The 22962-nt window shown below is 44.0% G+C and overlaps 4 protein-coding genes across 6 annotated transcripts; 2 read left to right on the plus strand and 2 right to left on the minus strand.

Moving 5' to 3' along the window:
- Positions 1–252: 252 nt before the first annotated feature.
- On the minus strand, positions 253–3966 carry bysl (bystin-like). Its single transcript, XM_071375422.1, has 7 exons — positions 3334–3966; positions 2953–3112; positions 2553–2691; positions 2282–2415; positions 2002–2162; positions 1418–1520; positions 253–1173 (listed from the first exon to the last, which is right to left on the minus strand). The coding sequence occupies exons 1-7, from the start codon at positions 3599–3601 to the stop codon at positions 819–821; spliced, it is 1320 nt and encodes a 439-aa protein (XP_071231523.1). The 5' UTR covers positions 3602–3966; the 3' UTR covers positions 253–818.
- Positions 3856–5655, plus strand: med20 (mediator complex subunit 20). The gene is made up of 4 exons (XM_071375431.1): positions 3856–4027; positions 4340–4485; positions 4624–4877; positions 4987–5655. Exons 1-4 carry the CDS (start codon positions 4014–4016, stop codon positions 5206–5208), a joined length of 636 nt encoding a protein of 211 aa, XP_071231532.1. The 5' UTR covers positions 3856–4013; the 3' UTR covers positions 5209–5655.
- A 319-nt stretch (positions 5656–5974) lies between these two features.
- usp49 (ubiquitin specific peptidase 49) lies at positions 5975–14227 on the plus strand. 2 transcript variants are annotated; one of them, XM_071375447.1, is made up of 7 exons: positions 5975–6128; positions 7433–7546; positions 7731–9203; positions 9399–9609; positions 10321–10429; positions 10692–10897; positions 11377–14227. In XM_071375447.1, the coding sequence occupies exons 3-7, from the start codon at positions 7800–7802 to the stop codon at positions 11478–11480; spliced, it is 2034 nt and encodes a 677-aa protein (XP_071231548.1). In that variant the 5' UTR covers positions 5975–6128; positions 7433–7546; positions 7731–7799; the 3' UTR covers positions 11481–14227. The 2 variants fall into 2 exon arrangements, with proteins under 2 accessions (XP_071231548.1, XP_071231556.1); XM_071375455.1 differs by lacking the exon at positions 5975–6128 and adding an exon at positions 6135–7129.
- A 390-nt stretch (positions 14228–14617) lies between these two features.
- tmcc2 (transmembrane and coiled-coil domain family 2) lies at positions 14618–21864 on the minus strand. Of its 2 annotated transcripts, none has more exons than XM_071375468.1 (5): positions 21638–21864; positions 18464–18838; positions 17195–17808; positions 16655–16790; positions 14618–16531 (listed from the first exon to the last, which is right to left on the minus strand). In XM_071375468.1, exons 1-5 carry the CDS (start codon positions 21653–21655, stop codon positions 16232–16234), a joined length of 1443 nt encoding a protein of 480 aa, XP_071231569.1. In that variant the 5' UTR covers positions 21656–21864; the 3' UTR covers positions 14618–16231. The 2 variants fall into 2 exon arrangements, with proteins under 2 accessions (XP_071231569.1, XP_071231577.1); XM_071375476.1 differs by lacking the exon at positions 21638–21864 and adding an exon at positions 21506–21557.
- Positions 21865–22962: the final 1098 nt, after the last annotated feature.

Consider the following 22962-nt stretch of genomic DNA (forward strand, 5'->3'; position numbering starts at 1 on the left):
TTGCCCCTTTAAAGGGGGCAGATCTGCAGGACTATTCAACATCCATGATCCAGACTTACTATCTCAGTCAGATTTGTTTTTGGGTAGCGGGAATAGGCATCCATCGGAACGAGTTCTAGCTAGCTGTGAAATGTCCTCTTGCCCCCAACACTGTGGGAATTTCGGAAACGCTCGAGCTGTCACACCTGGCCAGGATACCAGTCAGCATCTCTGGGATTTTTTTGTGAATGGTAACAATGCAACTTCAGACACTTCACTTTAAACCAAGGAAATCATTTATTCAAATTGTTAATTTTTACAGTAACATTTGAATAGTATTTTGTATAATTTTCCTTCATTAGCTACTTAACCATGTTACAAACATACACTCACTGAAAATAGTTTTTTTTCCACCAAAAGGGTCCGTGTGCTGTTGCTTCTCTAAATTTATTTGGAAATGTAGGTGTCATACAAACAAGTCAGCTGTACATTATCTTTACTTGTGAAACCGACATTGCTTCAAAACTGGCAAACACATCTCTATCATTTCCACTCAATAAATGTAATGTATGTTTACAACAGTTATGTATTTCAGTTTGTAAATGGCATCCTCACTTGCACATCAGAAAGGAATTCCATAATATCACTTTGATAGTCAGGATGTTGAATGAATGTTAATCTGGAATCCATCTCGTGGCCTTTACTCGTCTCCATAGCAATGATAGAGCATTTGGCAGGGGGAAAACAGTTCATATGTGTATGTGTTGTGGGCAGTTTAGTGAATGATGGTACGTTGGGGAGAAAGAAGGGAAAGAGAGGGTGCGTACTCAGCTCCATACTCAGTCCATGGCCATTGTGACAGGCATAGCGGTTTCCAGATCACGGGACTCTGAGTTCTGCAGCTCCCGGCGGATCTCTGCAGAAATCTGGGGGTGTGTCTGCACCTTAAGTAGCTCCAGTAGAGCAGCCTTCTGTTCGGACGCCAAGTCGGCCTTGTAGCGCTGTGCCAGGGTAAGCAGACTCTGGTGCCACAGCACAGGAAGGACACGCTTCTCACTGCGGAAGGACAGGAAGTGGCCGACAAGGGCATCCAGGACACGGAAGGGCAGGGCATATTTTTTATCCAGTAAGAGTCGCAGGAAGATGCTGTTGGCTCCATTGTATTCCATCTCTGCCAGTTTCAGCATGGCAGCGCTGCAGAGAGAATCAGTCATTTGTTTACTACATTATTTTCTGACAAGCCATGCTGTTCTACTACCTTATTAAATACTGTTGTACCATACATTCACATGAATTCCCACTTAAATGATCAGCAACAGTCAAGCTGCCACGGTTAAAAACCAAGTCCCTAGCCAAGTGGCAAGCCGAGCAGTCACATTAGGGCATCATAGACCTTACAAAATTGCACACATAACGCAGGTAAAAGAGTGTCTCTTACCTGGAATGCAGTACAGGGATTGAGCACTTAGTGAGTATGCTGCCAATGATGATAGCCTCCCTCAGAGTACATGTTCCAGATTCACAGAACGGGATGAGGATGCCTGAGTGAGAAAAATAGAAATGTGTGAACACACAAATAGAAATGTGTGAACACGCATTAATATGCTGGGTTAAGGGGTACAAAGTCATTATCTGGAAACAAATAGATAAAATACTGTACAACACATAGTACAAATGCACAAGAAATGTTAAAGCTGCAATATGTAACTTTTTGGGCAACCCAACCAAATTCACAAAGAACCTTCTAAATCTGGTTCAGTCTGTGATCTGGTTTGATAATACTGCCACCTAGTGACAATGACTGTCTTTTGGCTGATTGCCAAAGTGAACTCGGAACAAAACCCACTAAGTAATATCCTTGGCAAAATTTTTGAATACCTGACAGATAATGTGTATTATCTTAATTACTTTCACCCCCCATTATTACATCCTGGCAACCATACATTGATTATAAACCAAGCTTTTAAATTATCTACCTGACTATTTCTCTCCCCTTTGATACATGTTCTTGATTTGTCTCACCTTTGAACCATGCCCCTGGCTTGAAAAGAGCCTTCTTCAGGGCCATGTACAGGTGGAAGTTTAGTTTTTTATATTCTGCAATGTCATCTCGTATCCTTGGCAGTAGCACCAAGTTGTAGAACCGTTGGGCCATTCGCTCCTTCAGATTAGATGAGAAGATTCTGTTCAGAAAGAAGAAAAATCAAGAGTCGGTCATGAATATCCATAAGGTGCTTTCTAATAATTAAATTAAGGTTTTTGATAGATGTTAACAAATCATCCTGTAAATTTTTTATCAGACCTTGTTGCCTGGTACATAGCAGCAGCAGTCCAGGTCTCAGGCTCTGTCAAGTACAGAACCTGCTCCCAGTTTGACAGTGCTGGAATGATCTTGAAAGCTTTGGGCAGCTTGCCGCTACGATATCTTGACAGAACCTGGACCAACCGAAAAAAACAAGTTAATAATAGTTGGTAATATTCCGCCTCTGACTGTTCTGACTGAAATCTGATTAAGTGGACAATAACACGTGGCCAAGCAAATTAATACAGGAGGACGCAGGTGCACGGCTTACCTTGTTGACACCTTTGTACACTTCAATGATCCTTGGGTCCAGTTGGGGCATGGGTCTTCCTGACACCTCAGACATCACTGTCCCTACCTCTGTCTGCTTCTCTGTGATCTTCTCCATGATGATGTCTGCTAGAGTTCGCCTGGGGGAAAAAACAGAACAAGGACAACACTGAGGAAATCCATATTCAGCTACAAAGTTATGATTATTTTTTGGACAACAACAGACAACATGAAATTCCCTTTTATGGCATGATAGTGCTGTTGTCATTCAATTGAATCTAAGTGTCTAACACACAAAATAAAATAAAAAATGGCAAATCATTCATCATCAAGATTTTTCACTGCAATAAAGGTTTTTAGCTCAGTGGTTTGGCTCAGAGTTTTGGGGCCTCATGCTGTACCTCATGGGAGGATTCTTGTTCATGAACATCTGCATAGCTTTCTCATCCTCTGGGTCCACCACCACTTCTGTCCCACAGTTAGCCTCTTCCTCCTCACCGGCCCCAGCTTCACCCAGTGCCGGCCACTCCTCATCAGAGTCTGCATCCTGAGAATCTGGCCCTGCAAGGATATAAGACAACATCCATATCCCATGAAACTGTACCACCAGTATAACTGAGCATAGCACAACACTTCAAGAATAACAATGACTGGAATTGACCTCCATGCAAAAGTTCTCAGTAGTCAAGTGTAAAGTAATGTGTGGTTGTTGTGGATAGCTAGCTAGCAAGACAAAAAAACAAAAGCAGATAGGCATTTTCTTGCTTGCACCTCAACGTTACCTAAAACAGTGGCTTGCTTTTTCTTGACCTCTGGTGCCAAACCATATTCTGTCTGTAGTTCTTCTTGTTGGATTCGTGCCTGCTCCAGGATCTTCCTTGATAGGCGTTCGTCCACGTACTCGTCTTCATCTTCTCCCCGTTGATCCCTGTTCTTCACTCGGCCATGTACTCGAACCATATCCCCTTGAAGAATCTGGTCAGCAAGCGCAACCATTCCGTCGCCACTTTTCTCCCCACCTCCACCTTTGGGTTTCTTCACTTTCGGCATCTGTGCTAGTTTATTATACAGACCTGTTCGAAATGTACTATTAATCTAGCTAGTTAGTTTAACAATTCATAAAGTAGCTCATTTGGAAATTCTCACCAAAGTTCCAGTGAACACACGTGCTTTTTTTTATCCAACGGAAGTGACGTACTATCGGAGACGAAACATAATACCAGAGACATTTAGAAAAGGAAACAGCGCATATGTCTTTGGTAGGTATTACTGGATATATTGGAATTGTTCCATCTTCAAAAATTGTATATGAACAAAATGAGTGTATTAAAATGTTCTTCGCACGAGAAAAACGCAGGCGCAGACAGATTACCTAATTTCCTCCTAATACCGGAAACAGACAATTTTTCAGCAGGAAGCGTGTTCATTTTCGTAGTAAGAAAATAACAAACGTCTTGAATCAATGGGGGTGACTTGGTGAGATTCTATTGTTTGCTTTTTTTTAAATCAAACTTGTATCTAACAAAATGTAAATTGCTAGCTAGCTACGTTACTTATCACACTTGGTATTTTACATGGCCCTAGATCCCATGTGGATCCACATGAAACAGTACACAACTCAATGATCTGTTACCTGGTTGATTTTTCTTCCAAGCTTCCTATCATCTTATATCACCATTCAGATCTGACATTGTTTCAATATGTGATTTTGGAAATCAGTAAGTTAATGCTGAACAATATCTTAATGTTATTAACAGTTATACTCTGTGTGCTGTCTCCCTTGCTTAGTGTGTGTCAGGTGCCTTTGGCAGAGGGAAAGAGTGTGCAGCAGACAATAGACATTCTGCACAAGAAGTTGGAGCAGTTGGGCGCTGTGAAGCAGGGAAACTTTACTGTGGACTGTGAGACGTACCATGCCACAGGAAATGCCAGTGGTAACTAAAGTTGTACTGCAAAGCTATGACATAAACAAAATTGTTTTTCGTATCTTGTCATGTAATCCATTGGACTACATCCTTCAAATACCCACAAGGGAGCAACAACCGTCTTTCTGTTCTCTCTGTTTGTCACAGGCCAGCCCACCAAACTCCTGTATGTGATGCATAACTCAGAAACCCCCCTGAGCTGCTTAGCCCTGTTCGAAGGAGGTCCCTGCCTCACAGCAGATGGAAACTTTGACGTGCTCATGATTAAGCTGAAAAGCCACTTCCAGAACGCCAAGGGGCACAAGGTAGAGAGCCGTGGTTCCCGCTACCGCTATTGTGATTTCCTGATAAAGGTTGGAGCAATAACAATGAGCTCCAGCGCAAGGGGCATTTCAGTAGAGGTGAGTGGTCTGTACAGCCAATTATCAAAATGGAGGGTAAAGGTTTTTTTGATCTGTGTTACACTTTTTCTAAACTGATGTCCACGATCAAATCTCTTTATTTGTTTAGGTGGAGTACTGTCCCTGTGTGGTCCCTGGGGACTGCTGGAACCTGATGAAAGAGTTCATGCAAAGCTTCCTGGGCCCCAGCATCCCGGAGCTGCCCTCTGTGTTCGCCACCAAGCCTGAGGGCCTCTATGTGCCCGCGGACTGTGTTGACACCATGACCCAGTACCTGGAGTTGTTCAGCAAAGTGCGCAAACAGCAAGTGCTCCCAGGGACCACACGTTGACATCTTCATGGCAGCAGGAATGTCCTGGATAATTTCAGCTGATAAAGAAGCACCACCAAGAGGACAGCAGTACTTCCTCCACACCCCAACACAAGCAACATGTAATCTTAAGCTACAATGTTGTGTAATTTAAATTGTACTGAGTGTCAGTACAGCAACTCAAACTGATCAAAGGATTTCACAACCACTGCAAGGAATATATCATGGCAAAAATTAGAACAAAACCTTACTGGTTGAAGTCTGAACTCTTGAAGGAATAATGTTGTGTCCCAAATGTCTTGTGGATTATCCTTGTGAGTAATCGGTTTAAAGGACCTTCAGTTTAGATACCAATGTTGTATCTGGGCATTATGGTCACACTAATAGTTGGTTATTTTGATTTAAAAATTGCCTGACAACACTTTGTAACACTGTTTTTTTAAACTCAATAAACCTATGTTTACCTTACTTGATTAAGCTCCTCTTTTTCATAACAGTATTTTCGGAAATATATTAGACTTATTAACCATATGCATATTTTGTATACTGTTGCTGGTGTTTTTCACCAAGTACAGTCCTGTCATGAATGGTTTATAGGGGACTTTGTCAGCTGTTATGAATGGGAAAAGTATGCCAATAATGTATCCGTCTCCAGGTGAAAAGCCATGACTTGTAAAAATGACATAGGATTTACCAACTGAGCTCATGAGGACTACTATGGGTAATAACAAAAATGGTTTGGTATGGTAATAATAACCATCCGATCAGTTTGGATCTTTTCATGACCATAGTAATGAACACTACATCCTGTCTGTACCAATGAGAGCTAAAGCTCGACGGAAGAGGGATCAGTTCAATCCAATCAGAATGACTTGATTCCAGGACCGAAATAGTTCGGTTGTCTCGAGGTCTAAAACAGCTTTCGCGTGCAGATGATGGCGGTAAATAGAAGCGAAATTCATTTTGTATTTTTTTTTTTACAAATACAACAAACAGTTATTTTATGGATCAACTACTGACATTGTCGTGTACTGTTTTTTCAACCTCTGAAAGTTATGGGTTCATGTTACCGTTAGCTAGATAGCTACATTGCAGGTTTTCTGAGAATCTGTGACTTTATTTGTATGTTGACCTCCCGGTGTTTTGTTTGAAGATGTACTCAAAAGTTTATATACGACACATTTAGCTTTGTTTACATTGCGGCTCTGTGGATTCTAGCTAGCAAGCTAGCTAGTTAGATGACAAAACCGCAGTGATTTTTTCCCCTCCGTGTAGTCAACCATATTAACTAGAAGTTGTTCAGTGTTCACAAGAGTGGATTTCAGACTAGTCTTTGTTCTGATGGCTAGCAAGCCTAGCTAGCTTAGCAAATGCTAGCCATCAGGCTATTGTTTCTCTGCAATGTGTTAAACTAAATAAATACATTACACCGGTATAAGGGACGCCATTATGAGGACATTTTACATTTTCTTTATTTGATCACAATGCCGGCTATTGTACCATTAGCCAAATGATTGAAGAAATACAGTGAATGTGTTGGAAAACTTAATCGCCCTAGCTAGCTAACCTTCATAGCTAGCTAACCTTCATAGCTAGCTAGCTGGGTAGTTAACGTTAGCTAACGTTACCAACAAGTACCTAGATATCTGTCTATTGGCGAGCTAGGTAACGTTATAGCTAATTAAACATGACAATAAGTTGGAACTTGCTAGTTAAGTGAACAAGAACACACTCTCTAACCCGCGTCGAGTGGTCAGCTGGAGGGAGTAGCTAACGTTACATTTTCATTGTGGCACGAGCCGAGACGCCACGTTATATGGCAAAACTGGTGCCATTTGCAAGCCAAGATGGAAAACTGCTAACCTATGTTAGCTAGTTAGTAGTTTGAATCGAACGAAATGATTGGTCGCCAAACCAATGCATGTTGACCAGCAGAAAAAAAGTATGCAGTTTGATCCCTTTGTTTGTTGTTATGGATAAATCGATTGTTTCTTCATTTTAAGTCAGACTAATAGTGTTAAACTGCTCAACTCAATTGCCTAACATGATTATGTTTTGTTTATAAACTGTGTTAAATTCTGCTAAGAAACTGTCGAGTAAATGTTCAGACATAGTGAACTAGCAACATGCTTTAAGTTTGTTAGAAACGTATTTGCTTTGCTCAAATTAATGCCTCAATCTGTCAACTGTTATGTAAAAAAAACTCGCTATACAAGCACAACCTCTTTTCCGATTTTATTTTCAGTTTATTCAGGATCCTGAACCAGACATGAGTGAAGCTGATTGATTGCACCTGTGAAGGTCCCGTTGCTTATGTTGAAAGAACACTGACTTAAATCAGCACACAGTGTTTTTTACAGTAAGTAAAACAAGCTTACATGGTGTGCAAGTTCATATTCTTGGTCCTCAATTTTTTCCACATGCTACACCAGTCAGTTTACTTTCAAATAGAGAACACATTTTGTATTTAGCATATCTGAAATGAAGCGGTTGATTTCTATCCCTATGATTTACTGAAGTTGATCTCCTTTTCCCTCCTGCAGGATGAGCTGCTGCTTGGCACAGAGGCGTGTGTCCTGACGCTGTGGGCAGGCACATGTGCATCTGGAGAGATGGACCGCTGTAAGCACGTGGGGCGTCTTCGCCTAGGCCACGAACACTCCATCCTCAACTCACAGAAATGGCGCTGCATGGACTGCTGCACCACCGAGTCAGTGTGGGCCTGTCTCAAGTGCTCTCACGTGGCCTGTGGCCGCTTCATGGAAGAGCACTCCCTCAAACACTTCCAGGAGTCAAACCACCCCCTGGCCATGGAAGTGCGGGAGCTGGACGTCTTCTGCTTCGCCTGTGGAGACTATGTGCTCAACGACAATGCTGAAGGAGACCTCAAGCTCCTGCGGGGGGCGCTCTCCACTGTGCGTAGCCCTGGCAGGCGCTCCCTGCGCTCCTCTGCAGGTGGTGACTGCAACCCTTGGGTGGGCGAGAGCGGGCCCCAGCCTGCCATGCAGACGGCCCTGTGGCACCGAAGGAAGGTGCTGCTGGGGAAGATGCTGCGCCGCTGGAGGAACCGGCAGCAGGAGGAACAGAGCCAGCGGAAGGAGAAACTCGAGCAGGAGAAGGAGGAGGTTCGGCGCCAGAAGAATGAGATGAAGAGGAGACTCATGGGAGAGCTGGCCAATGTGCCGCCCAGGAAGAGTGCCAGGCTGCTCACCCAGGCGCCCCGCTCAACCATCACACTTATCCCCCTGAAGTTCCGCGACCCTCCGGAGCGTTTGCCTCCGCCCAAAAAACCCTCCCTTCTATCCCTGAAGCCCCCCAGCAATGGCAGGACTCGTAAACTCAAAGTACGGAGGTACTACTCCTCCCATAAAGCGACCCGTCGTAGACTGGCCCCGGGGGTCACTGGGCTACGCAACCTTGGGAACACGTGCTACATGAACTCTATCTTACAGGTGCTGAGCCACCTGCAGAAATTCAGGGAGTGCTTCCTCACATTGGACATGTGTGAGACTGAGGAGCTGCTGGCCAAGACAAACCAGGGTGTGGCTGGGGCTGTGGTGGGGAGTGGTAGTGCAGCCACACCAGGCTGCCCTCTGGGACGTGGCATGGGGAAGGCAGCCAGTGGGGGTCTCCCTGCTGTCAGCAAGCAGAGCTCGCCCCCCGGCCTAAACGCAGCAGAGCTGGTTCAGCCCAAGGAGCCGCGATCCTCCACCCGCCAGCAGATGTCACTGTGCCACGAGCTGCACACACTGTTCAGGGTCATGTGGTCTGGCCGATGGTCGTTGGTGTCGCCCTTTGCCATGCTGCACTCTGTGTGGAACCTGATCCCAGCGTTCCGCGGCTACGACCAGCAGGATGCCCAGGAGTTCCTGTGTGAGCTGTTGGACAAGGTGCAGCAAGAGCTGGAGTCAGAGGGCAGCAAGCGCAGGATCGTCATCCCTATCACCCAGAGGAAGCTGTCCAAGCAGGTGCTCAAGGTCCTCAACACGATCTTTCACGGACAGCTACTCAGCCAGGTAAGGGACTCTACTCATTCCCATGACAACAGTACTCAACACATTCATTTAGGTTTGACCTTCAACACCCTATTATGGCTGAGGGTAGTCACTTGTTTATTAATCACAGTTGCAAACCAGGACTTAGATGGCGGCTCTGTCTGGTTTTTCAAACAATAACCCCTTGGTGAAATGTTTGCTTGGTTATCCCTCCAGGTGATTTGTCTGTCCTGTAAGCACAAGTCGAACACGGTGGAGCCATTCTGGGACCTGTCCCTGGAGTTCCCGGAGCGCTACCACAGCACGGAGAAGGGCTCGGCTGCGTCTCTGGCCTACCAGCGCAGCTGCTCCCTCACTGAGATGCTGGCCAAGTTCACTGAGACAGAGGCTCTGGAGGGCAGCATCTATGCTTGCAACCACTGCAACAGTTAGTACTGGGACAGAGACTAATGTCTGTTAATGCAATAGACAAATCCTCCTGTACTGTGTTTTGCTGTTCTTTTTATTCAGCTATTCGACCAGAATCATGGTTAGGGAAGTAGGCCTATAGAGAGCAATAGTAATGGCGTCTTTTTGTAGGTACTAATGCCGCCATGGTTTGTTAGACAAAGCCTATGGGGAAATTAATGGAGTTTTTGTAGGTTTTGGATACATGCTGAAAATAAGGTCTGTGATAAGCACAAGCTTAGGAGATCTTATACATTTTGTTCTGTGAGATCTTAATCAACTGAAGTCACTTTTTGAATTTTTAAGCATTTAATTTTAAAAAAGCACAAAGGTGTCATAATTCATAAAGATCATGTTCACTGACTGATATTATCTCATAGAACAAAACCTATAAGATCTTCTAAGTATGTGTTTCCCCATAGGAATGGCTGAATGAACCCGAGGTAACTAAATTCAGTTTTCTAGGACTACAAGCTGGGGAGCACTATTGTGTGTGTGTGTGTGTGTGTGTGTCTCTTTTCGGGCTAGATTTTATTTGACTAATTTGCCAATTGATTGATATTGAAAGTGAAGCTGAGTTTTTGCTTTTTGGGTAATCACAATATAGTTCTGCTTTTATAGTGGTCACGTCCTGTACCTCCATGTCACACAAATGTTACACGTCTGTGACCTGTATTTTTATAATTGTCAGGGAAAAGACGGAAGACGTCCCACAAGCCCCTGGTTCTGTCAGAGGCATGTAAGCAGCTGCTGATCTACCGCCTACCTCAGGTTCTACGGCTGCACCTCAAACGCTTCAGGTTAGCCCCTGAACTTTAATACATACTGGTCATTCAGAGCATTTATTACAGTTGCAGGAAGCATGTATTCAAACACCCAGTTTGTCTACTGCATTTGAAGACATAGTCTGCTTACACAGTCAAGATTTACACCCACCAATTGTCTGTCCTTCTTGGTTTCCAAATGTGTGTTATGGTTTAGTTGATAGGATTGTATATTTCTGCAAGGGGATGTCTTGTAGCAAGGACAAGCATAAGATAACCAATCCCTGTTCTGTGACAGATGGTCAGGCCGGAACCACAGGGAGAAGATTGGCGTCCATGTGGCCTTTGACCAGGTTTTGAACATAGAGCCCTACTGCTGCACAGACTCGGGCCAGTCGGTTCACAGAGAGGGCTACACCTACGACCTGTCTGCTGTAGTCATGCACCATGGGAAAGGCTTTGGCTCAGGGCACTACACTGCATACTGCTACAACACCGAGGGAGGTAAGTGGGACCAAGATACCAGAAACTTGCATCCAAGCTAACAACTCTGTCTTAGCATAGCCTGTAGTTTAGGCAGGATTTTCACTTGGTCTTTTCAGATTTAAAAACATGATGAATTGGTCAAATGTTTAGTTGTGTAGTGCAGTTGACTCTCAAACGTTTTGCTCCGAGTATAAAAAAAAAAAAAATGTAAACCTTTATTTAACTAGGCAAGTCAGTTAAGAACAAATAGTTATTTTCAATGACGGCCTAGGAACAGTGGATTAACTGCATTGTTCAGGGGCAGAACGACAGGTTTTTACCTTGTCAGCTCGGGGATTTGATCTTGCAACCTTTCGGTTACAAGTCCAACACTCTAACCACTAGGCTACCTGTTGCCCTGTATAACCTGATACTGTGAGATTACATGAGTTGCTGTTGGGACTGTAGGTGGCACAGTTTGCCAAGCTGTAACCAGCCCTCTCCCTGTGTGTTTCCAGGTTTCTGGGTCCACTGTAATGACTCTGAGATGAACGTGTGCAGTGTGGAGGAGGTGTGCAACACTCAGGCCTACATTTTGTTCTATACCCAGAGGTCTGCCTAGGCCCCTCTCCCTCCTACACCCTAGACCAGGGTGTACTACCTGGTCTGGGGGACTGAGACCTATATCTGTGTCTGTTGCCTAGAGGTCTGCCTGGGCATGTTACACTCCCTCTACCAGGCTAAACCCTGGTTTACACCTAGATTTCCCTTGGCTTGAAACAACTCAGCCCACATTTGTTGAGTCTGGTATGCTAACAGCCATGTGAGAGCTACTGAACGTTGTAACCACAAGGGAAGGCAATGTTGATCACGGTTAGTTATGTATTTCACCAGGTGTCAAAGTGCTTTACATTGTACAGGAGTTAAACATTGGTGGAGGATGACGCAAGTTATCTCCCTCCTGGGGTGATGAACACCAGCCATTTGGAACGGAATAGGAATTTTTCTGTGGCTAAACTAATTGAGTTTCCCTTTGTGGCTCAGGATCAGATATTATTAATTGCATCAGGTGATTCAGAGCCTGGGTGGATTACGGCAAGCCTGCAGATACTATCAGACACTCCATAACCAATGTTGCCTAGCCTACCTCTGTTCTGTATTTTCAACCACAATGAGATGTCAGCCAAGGGCATTTTAGTCTCCAACCCAGTGTCATCTGTATCTCACTATGACCTCTCTCGTTCTGCTGTGGATATCTCAGGCTTTAAGGCCTTGGTCTGGGCCAACAGAATGAACGGTATAGATGGTGTGTAGATATTCCTGTATGTACTCCGTTTCCCTACCTTGAACAGAGGTATGGAGTTGTGTGGTAGAAAGCTACTCTGGAGATGGATGGGAATTGTATTGGGCCAACTGGCGTCATGCTGCACCTTTCTGGAGGAGGGGCTTAGTTCGTTGATCCCATGATCAATGGGCTCCTTCTGATCTTTTATTGACTTCTATGTCATGTGGCAGCTCTCTTCTCCTCCTACCTTAATTGTAGAGGCTAGTTTAGGCTCTGGTTGGAGTCCGGTGCACTGTAACTCTGTTCATGGGTAGAAATGGATGGAAGAATGAACAAAGGACTGAGATATTGGAGAGTGTGTTGTTGGGATAATTGTTTGGGTTAAGAGGGGTATCCATTTCACTGGAGTGGAGCACCTGCAAGCAATATATGTGTGACATCATGACATGAAATCAAGATAAAATCAGGAATTCTTCAGCTTTGTAATACGTAGTTTTTTTCTACTCTGCTGTTTCTATTTGGGGTCTTAGTTTGCCAGGTTCTCAAGAGTTATTGTACTGCTGGTCTTGATATGAATCAAATACACGGAACAAAAATATAAACGCAACATGCAACAATTTCAAAGATTTTACTGAGTTAGAGTATATATAAGGAAATCAGTCAATTTAAATGAATTCATTAGCCCCTAATCTATGGATTTCACATGACTGAGAATACAGATATGCATCGGTTGGTCACAGATACCTTTAAAAAAAATAAAAAAGTAGGGGTGTGGATCACAAAACCAGTCAGTATCTGGTGTGAACACTATTTGCCTCATCTCAACACATCTCCTTCGCATAGAATTTATCAGGCTGTTGATTGTGGCCTGTGGAATGTTGTCCCACTCCTCTTCAATGGCTGTGTGAAGTTCCTGGATGTTGTCGGGAACTTGAACACGCTGTCGTACACTTCAATCCAGAGCATCCCAAACATGCTCAATGGGTGACATGTCTGGTGCGTAAGCAGGCCATGAAAGAACTGTGGCATTTTCAGCTTCCAGGAATTCTGTGCAGATCCTTGTAACATGGGGCCGTGCATTATCATACTGAAACATTAGGTGATGGCGGCGGCTGAATGGCACGACAACGAGCCGCAGGATCTCGGCACGGTATCTCTGCATTTAAATTGCCATCGATAAAATGCAATTGTGTTCCTTGTCCTAGCTTATGCCTGCCCATACCATAACCCCACCGCCACTCTGTTCACAACGTTGAAATCAGCAAACAGCTCACCCACACAATGCCATACACTGCCATCTGCCCGGTACAGTTGAAACCGGGATTCATCCGTGAAGAGTACACTTTCTAGCATGCCAGTGGCCATGGAAGATTATCATTTGCCCACTGGTCGAGTAACGATGCTGAACTGCAGTCAGGTCAAGACCATGGTGTGCATGCAGATGAGCTTCCCCGAGACGGTTTCTGACAGTGTGCAGAAATTCTTTGGTTGTGCAAACCCACAGTTTCATCTACTTTCTTATAGTCAGCATGCCAATTGCAATTACGTTGAGGCAGCATGCCAATTGCATGCTGCCTCAACGTAAGACATCTGTAGCTTTGTGTTGTGACAAAACTGCACATTTTAGTGGCCTTTTATTGTCCCTAGCACAAGGTTCACCTGTGTAATGATCATGCTGCTTAATCAGCTTATTGATATGCCACCCCTGTCAGGTGAATGGATTATCTTGGCAAAGGAGAAATGCTCACTAACAGGGATGTAAACCAATTTGTGCACAGAATTTGAGAGAAATATGCTTTTGTGTGTATGGAACAGTTCTGGGATCTTTTATTTCCGCTCATGAAACATGGGACCAACACTTTACATGTTGCGTTTATATTTTTGTTCAGTGTACAAAATTCATTTATGTGAACTGTAAAAGTTGGAATAATCTAATGACGATGAATGTCTTACTTTTTAAGGTCAGGTATGGCCTTTCCATGGGCCTGTCATGATCTCTTCTGTATTGTAAAAGCACCTGTCATCAATGTAATTGTCATATGGGGTTTGCCTGACAATGATTAAAAAACAAGAAAATACTTACATTTGTGTGTCACTTGCATATTTTGTTAACGTACTACCAGCTGTACCCTCTTACATTGATGGGCTGTCTTAAACTGTCAGTGTTTCTCACTATATTAGCCTACTGTGTTTTTCTAGAGTACATTTTTCAGGTTCAGTAAAGTTCTTGATTTTGTCGCGGTAACTACTAGCACATCCAATAAGAATTCCCTTGAACAAGTAAGACCTCCCTTGATCAATTTACAAAAATAATATCCATATCCACAATCCCATAGGTGAGTTTCATCTGCACAAAGGCACCTCCTGGTGGAAAATATGGATATTATTTTTGTAAATTGATCATGGGAAGTCTAACTGCACCTGGCAACCATGACAAATCGTTTTTAGAAGTGAAACCAATTGTAAACTCAACCCACACTGAATTGTTTTATTTATTTTGTACCTTTATTTAACTAGGCAAGTCAGTTAAGAACAAATTCTTATTTTCAATGACAGCCTAGGAACAGTGGGTTAACCGCCTTGTTCAGGGGCAGAACGACAGATTTGTGCATTGTCAGCTCAGGGATTCAATCTAGCAACCTTTCGGTTACTAGTCCAATGCTCTAACCACTAGGCTACGCTGCCGCCCCATGATGGACACTCGATTAGTAAAAAGATGCACTTATTATAGGTTACTGCTTAAACAAACTGTCTCCTACAGGGAGTTGATATACAAACCTTAAGCTTGAACCCGCCTGGAGTTCAGGCTTTTTTTTTTGCAGGGGGGTACATTGAGGGATTGTCTTTGAAATTAGTACCTTTTTCATGATACAGATTACAGGTTATCACTGATTACTTAGTATTATTATTATTATTCTCTCAAGTCGATACTGTTAGATATACACAGTTCCATGAAAACCATCCGACTTTCCAATATCATGCAACATTAGCATCGTTTCAGAATTGATTTATTAAGAATGGAACAGAGTTGTGATGGAGTTAGCAAACTGGATAGAAATATGGAAGCAATGGTCAAACATGCTGTGGATCTGACGTTACATAGATTCTTAGCTGCTCTACAACAGTGGTTATGAAATGGCATTGATGCTCAGAATAGCTAATAGATAATTCAGTAGTTGTGAGGATCCATCTCACCAGAATACGTCCTGGCCCTCCAAAGTTCTTCTTTACATCACATAAGAGACGAAAATGATTGATGCACCCAAAAGGTGTAGTTTAAACACCAGAAGTGATTTAGTTGACTGTTTTAGAATTAATATGGAGAAGAACATTTAGGTACAAACTGTCTATAGACAACAGAATAATGATAAAAGAGCAACGTGTATTTCTGTTGGTGTTGGAATGTTACTCATGCCAAGTGCATCACACAGGTATAAATGCACAAGTGAGGACATGCATGAGTAGTACATACCTTAACATTCAGCAAAAAAGCAATCCTTTTGCTTAGCCATGTCCTCCAAATATACAATTGGCTCAATACAAAGGAACTGTAACAGCAAACATGGTTTAGCAAAGCATAATTTGTTATTCTATCTATTATCACTTCTAAGTGTAGGCCTATACTACAATTCTTTGAGATGTGTCAAAGAATTTCAACATGAATTCTCAAATTGTAATGAAATCATAGTGACTATGATGGTGAGTTGACGCCACTAGATTAGTCAAGAGAAAGAGCAAATGCTTGAGTTGCCAAGCGACCAGGCAGATAGTTTCTCGGATTCCTTGTAATCACCATTAAATCACCTCCTAAAAAGTCTCTATCTCAACCAAAAATGGCCACCATCTTCCATCCAAAGGGAGTCTTCTTCAGTTGCTTTGTAAAGAAAAAGTTTTGTGCCTTACAACACTCATAAGTACAACTCTCCAAGCATAAACCCTATGAAAAAAGTGCAACGGTTCCCTTTCAGAAATATGACTGAGTTCCAAACTTTTAGTTTGTCTGGGGCAGCTTAGTGTATCAATCTGGTCCCTCTGTCCACATCCTGGTCACTCAGACACAGGGGAGTGGGTGATTGGCTGTGGGGAGCTCAGCTGGGCAGTAGCCACAGCTCCAGGAAGTCCCAGTGCTTCCAGAGGATGAACAGGAAAAGGGCCAGCATGACCGTGGCGGCCACCCGTGCTCGGGTCTTCATGAGTGGGGTGATGAAATTGGCCAGGGTGGAGACAAAGACCAGCACTACAGCCATGAGTGCCAGGATGATGTTGATGAGTTTGCCCAGTAAGGCGCGGGCGTTGGCGTTCTCCACACCCTCCAACTGCACCACCTGCTGCTGCTGCTGCTGGAGCTCCAACTTAGTGATGCGAGTCAGGCACGACTCCACTGCTTCCTGCATGTATACACACCACACAAACACAAAGTTACAACAGAATTAGGGGTTAATTTCTGGAGTCATACAGAAAAAGTATTGTGCTATCTTACTACATATTATACTGTAAATCCAAGTATCTACCTGAATGTCTCTGGCTCTCTCATAGGACTGGTAGGCCACTTTCTCCTCTATGCTGGCCAGCTCCTGTTTCAGATTAGTCATCTCGTTCTGGTGCAGCTCTGTCAAGTCATTCAGCTGCTCTTCCAGTCGCTCGTACCTAAAAAGAAAGATAGATAAAAAATCTATGTATAATTTAGACCAGCAAAGTGAAGACCAATTCAACGAGTTAGAGTTAGATTTGTACATATTTATGGTGTTTTCAAGGTGTCACTCAATCCACTTAATTTGAGAATCGATTTGATGTGTTATAACAACTACTTCTGATTTTGACAATTTGAAATGTACCAAACCTGTTGTACCAGTTTTACTGACCTATTTAATTATCCTCATGAATATCATTCAGCATAAATCATGTAGAGTGAAAACACTGGACATGATTTACACTGCTGGTCTGAAACAAGCTAAAAGCAAATCAGCTTGTTCAGCAGTTAGTGTGAGAACAATGTATACCAACAACTCTCATTTCATGCTCTGTGTCTTGGCCTAGGTGTTGGTCTGTACCTGTATCTCTCCTCCTGTAGGCACTGGGTCATGTAGGAGTAGTCACTCTGCAGCTGACTCTTCATGTCCTCGATGGCATCCTCCATGTGGGCCTGGCTGGCCTTGATCTCCTGCAGGCCTTCCAGCAGAGTGTCCCAGGAGCTGTGGATGTGGTGGTGGTGGTGGTGGTGCCCTTCCAGTCTGGGGCTCCCCAGGCCAGCCTGCCCATGCCCCGACATCCCACCTCCTCCCCCAGCCCAACCTGAGTGACTGCCTGGCGCTGAGCCAGAGGAGGCACTGGAGCACTCGTCGTCGCTACCGTACTTGGGGCTGGAGACCAGGGTGGCACTGCCACTCAGGGCTCTTTGAGCAGGCACGTCCTCCGAGTGCCCTCCCACCCCGTCCTCTATGAGGTGGGAGATGTTGTCTGCACTGCCAAATTTGTTGCGGATCAAGCTGGCGAACTCCCGTGGCTTAGACACCACAGCTCCTTTGACCCCTTCCACCCCTCCTTTGACCCCATCCACCATACCCCCGCCAAAGCCATGGAACCCTGCTCGTACATTGGCCCCCATGTCCTTCAGCCCCTGTTGCATGTCCCGCAGCACATCCTTAGGCTGACGAGCTGGACCATTCTATAAGGAGGGTAGAGGGAGGACGGGGGATGGAAGATGAGAGGGAGAAATGAAAAGAAATGGGGCAGGAGGAAGAGGAGGGAAATAGATTGACAGGATGTGAAGGAGCAGTAGATATATGGATGGAGAAGTGATGAGGGATGGAAATAAAAGTGGAATGGTGGAGGTGAGATAACAGAGGATGGCGATCAGAGAACATAAACACATCAATAAGAGGTAACAGTCTGAACCGAATACTCAGATAATCTAGTTAGGAATAGGGTTGGGCAAGTATATGATAATACTGTATACCAAGGTATTTTGAAGTACTGGTGATATGATTTACAATACCATGGAAACGGTCAATATTTGCACTTTTTAAATAAATACCTGCAATCAATGTGTGTAGTGGTTGAAAGATAAAGCTAATCATTCTTATTTGTTTTTCTATTATACAAGTTTTTCTTTCGATAGTGAATAAGTGACATCTCATGTCTTGTTTTTTCAAACCCAGGTATTGAAATAGGTATTTTTGACTACCCGCTGTTACGGCACTACTTCCACAAAAATGATACGGGAATCAACATGGTAATGTAGGTACCGTCCAACCCTACTCAGAAAGTGACAACGTATCATCTCGTCAGAAAGCAGCAGTCAGGGTAAAACACACACTCACCTGCTCTATCTCCTTCAGCTTCTTGTGGTAGTGATCTAGCTTCTTGTGCAGGTGGGCGATGGTCTGTGCAGACCTCTGGTTCTTCTTCTCAAACACCTGTTTGATGCGCGAGGCCTGCAGCTTGTCTGCGTTGTGGGCCAGCTTCAGGTACTCAGCTACGTTGTCATCTCGCGCCTCCTGTTCTATGCGAATCTGCTCAGTGATTTTCAGGATCTTCTGCTGCAGGTGCTCCAGAGCGAGCCGCGTTCGTTGCGGATCGACGACCCCTGAACCTTCAGCCCCCACCCTGGCCCCATCCAAGCTGATGTTACTGTCAGAGCCACCATGGCTGGCTGAGGGAGGCAGGCACAACGTTGTCACTTCGCTTTTATCCAGCTAAGCAGGGAAGGGGGGGGGGGGTAACAGAGTGCACAGACAGAAAGAAAGTGGTTGCCATGATTGATGTGAAGTAACCACTCTCAAATTCATAAACAGTGCTATGGATGCAAGGACTGACCATCTAGCCATGAGGCTATACAGTGTTTGTTTACATTTACATTGTTTTCAAACATTTGGAGTAAAACAAGTTAATGTATATTTTGGGTTCTGATAGGGAACGACAGTTGAACCAAACTCATGAGGCATTTATATATTTTATCTTCAAGAAATCAATGGGTATATATCATTAATTTATAATACCAAAAATGGATGTAGTAACTAAGGACACTAGCTTTAATAAACAGATCTCATTCCCATCACGGTTTACTCAATAAAAGTGTTTTCACAGTGCATACTGTACATGTAAACGCAAAATATATACACTACATGACCAAAAGTATGTGGACACCTGCTCGTCGAACATCTCATTCCAAAATCCTGGCCATTAATATGGAGTTGGTCCCCCTTTGCTGCTATAACAGCCTCCACTCTTCTAGGAAGGCTTTCCACTAGATGTTGGAACATTGCTGCAGGGACTTGCTTCCATTCAGGCACACAAGAGCATTAGTGAGGTCAGGCACTGATATTGGGCAATTAGGCCTGGCTCAAAGTCGGTGCACCAAATCATCTCAAAGGTGTTCGATGGGGTTGTCAAGTCAAGTTCTTCCACACCGATCTCGACAAACCATTTCTGTATGGACCTCGCTTTGTGCACGGGGGCATTGTCATGCTGAAACAGGAAAGGGCCTTCCCCAAACTGTTGCCACAAAGTTGGAAGCACAAAATCGTCTAGAATGTTATTGTATGCTGTAGCGTTAAGATTTCCCTTCATTGGAACTAAGTGGCCTAGCCCGAAACATGAAAAACAGCCCCAGACCATTATTCCTCCTCCACCAAACTTTAGTTGGCACTATGCATTGGGGGTGAACTGCCAGACGGTGAGGCGTGATTCATCACTCCAGTGAACGAGTTTCCACTGGTCCAGAGTCCAATGGCGACGAGCTTTACACCACTCCAGCCGAGGCTTGGCATTGCGCGTGGTGAACTTATGCTTGTGCACGGCTGCTCGGCCATGGAAACCCATTTCATGAAGCTCTCGACGAACAGTTATTGTGCTGACATTGCTTCCAGAGGCAGTTTGGAACTCGGTAGTGAGTGTTACAGGCAATTTTTACGCACTATGCACTTCAGCACTCAGCTGTCCCGTTCTGTGTGCTTTTGTGGCCTACCACTTCGCAGCTGAACCGTTGTTGCTCTTAGACATTTCCACTTCACAATAACAGCACTTACAGTTGACTGGGGCAGCTGTAGCAGGGCAGAAATTTGTCAAACTGGCTTGTTGGAAAGGTGGCATCCTATGACAGTGCCACATTGAAAGTCACTGAGCTCTTCAGTAAGGCCATTCTACTGCCAATGTTTGTCTATGGAGATTGCATGGCTGTGTGCTCGATTGTATACACCTGTCAGCAATGGGTGTGGCTGAAATAGCCAAATCCACTAATTTTAAGGGGCATCCACATACTTTTGTATATATCGTGTATATTTTTAACACATGAATATCTTAACACATTGCCCTGATGATGGTGATGATGAGGGTTAGCCTAAGCCAATGATGCATACCATGATTACTAGCTATTTTAGTTAATAAAACACAACAGTCGCCTGCTTTGTATAAAAATCTGCACTACCAATTCTATCCTTTTGAAGCTTGTGTGATGTATGATTTAGTGGTGTGATGCTGCATGACATAAGCCTGGGAGGGTACTCCATCACTTCAACCCTGCAACGTGGCAGGCAGCTCAACAAACAATGGAGGTCTAATCTCCCTCAGTGATGAACCTCGTAACAAGATCTAACTGAAAGACATAACCATCTGTGGACTGTTTACATAGGATGAAAAAACATCTAGTTGTTTCTGATGGGGGATTTGTTGTGTTTAATTATTACCCCCTGTTGACTGGGCAGACATCACAACATTACTGTCACCAACCCCAGCAGAGCAGACAGGAACCAGGGAAGACAACTGACAGCACACATCTCTCAGTGAGTGCTACCCTAATTCACCTAGTCAGGCCACTGAGGCTTTAATAGCATTTTACTAGCATGTGAAAGAGGTCTCAGATAAGCCCAACGGCCCTGAACTATTTTCCAACAGATCCACTGACAAGCAAGGCGACACTTTAAGAAAGTAGGTTACAATCAGGTAGCTGCATTGAAACATAATGACTGCATGCACTACAATACCAGGCTATTCATCTATTATTTTTATTCCAATGAGAGCTAATGAAAAGCTTATGTAGTTACAGACTTGATGAAGAGAGGAATAAATACACAATGTTCCTTCCTCTCTGGATGGATAATAAGACAAAATAACACACACACACACACACACACACACACACACACACACACACACACACACACACACACACACACACAGAGAGCAATGACCGATGTTCCTGGAAACCAGAGCAGAAGCAGGGGGATGACAGACGGCGGTGGCATAAAAAAAGGGGTCTTCACATGTGAGGAGGAGACATGCACCGTGTCAATGAGAATGGACGTCAACATAAAAGGATGATGAGACAAAACCTGTGCAGTGACAGATTAATTTGAGAACATTACCATACTGTTTAATCCAAGATTGGCAGTGCCACTGCAGGTCTATGTTGGAGGCCCATCCCCCCCACCCTCCCCGTGGTCACACGAGACCCCCTCTCCTCAATGTCACTCCCCAATGTCTGCCTATCGCCTTACCAGAGCTTCATGCTCCATTGTTGATAGCAAAGATGTCTGCAGCCTCCCTGTCTTCCATCTCTCTTTCTCTCGTTCTCTCTGCTCTTGCTCTCTTTTGTATATTGTACGCTCGCTCTGTCTGCCTCTGCGTCTCTCTCTTTCTTTCCCTCCCTCTCTTTCCCCTTCTCAAACGTTAGCCGCCCTGCTCTATCGCAGCTGTGTGAGCTGAGTCACAGATGATGGGGGGACAGTTTAGCGCACGCGTGCATGTGACTGTGTGGGCTGAGACCAGGGAAGCATAGAGGGGGAGGGGGGATGGGAGAACAGAAGGGCTTGTGTCAGGACCTATCGCAGCCCCTTCATCCCTTAAACCCTGAATATACACCGCCCCACGCATGTTTATGGAGGGCTGCTGCAGTGGTTTGTAAAGAATGTGGAGCTACGGCCAGGCTTAAAAATGAGTGCCCTATCTTCAGTGTCCCACGATACAGCATTATACAGGCCGATATACAATGAAAACCATTGGGGAAAGGGGTTGGGGAAAGGGGGATGTAAACTAGTTATTGTCGTCTTGACAACAAGTTGGTCACCAAGGCACAAGTAACTTTAGTACCTGGCTTGAGAATTTCACCACTTTGATGACAATGCTTTAAATACAATATTTGTCTCTCTTTTTCAGATTGACAATGGATGACTTTGACTTTGTCAAATTATTGAATTACTCTAACATTTTGATACATCATGTTTGATACATTATTTATTACTGATAGCCTATGTCTCACACAGTCATACTTACATTCTCCGTTATGTTTATAACATAATTCGTTTTTATTGAAGGTTCTTTATGAATAAGTACCATAAAGGTTTTTATTTTTTGGATTAACATTTTTTTTCAACAATATACAATAACCTACACACAAGCTGGAGGATCATATCACAGATATCAGCAATCATGAAAATCCACACAGAACTAAAGTTCACATCACCATTCCTTGTTCCTTAACAGATTCTACCCACAATCCATAAGACTGAACAATTAATCAAATGGCCACCCAGACTATTTACATTGACCTCCCCTCTCCATTTGTTTTTACACTGCTGCTACTCGCTGTTTATTCTGTATGCATAGTCTCTTTACCCCTACCTACATGTACAAACTACCTCTAACCTGTACCCCCGCACACTGACCCAGTACCGGTACCCACTGTATATAGCCTCGTTATTGTTATGTTTTTGTGTTACTTTTTATAGTTTTTTACTTTAGCTTATTTGGTAACTATTCTTGAACTGCACTGTTGGTTAAGGGCTTGTAAGTAAGTATTTCACACAACACCTGTTGTATTCGG

This window comes from Salvelinus alpinus, chromosome 2 (assembly GCF_045679555.1).
Source record: "Salvelinus alpinus chromosome 2, SLU_Salpinus.1, whole genome shotgun sequence".
Classification (NCBI taxonomy): domain Eukaryota; kingdom Metazoa; phylum Chordata; class Actinopteri; order Salmoniformes; family Salmonidae; genus Salvelinus; species Salvelinus alpinus.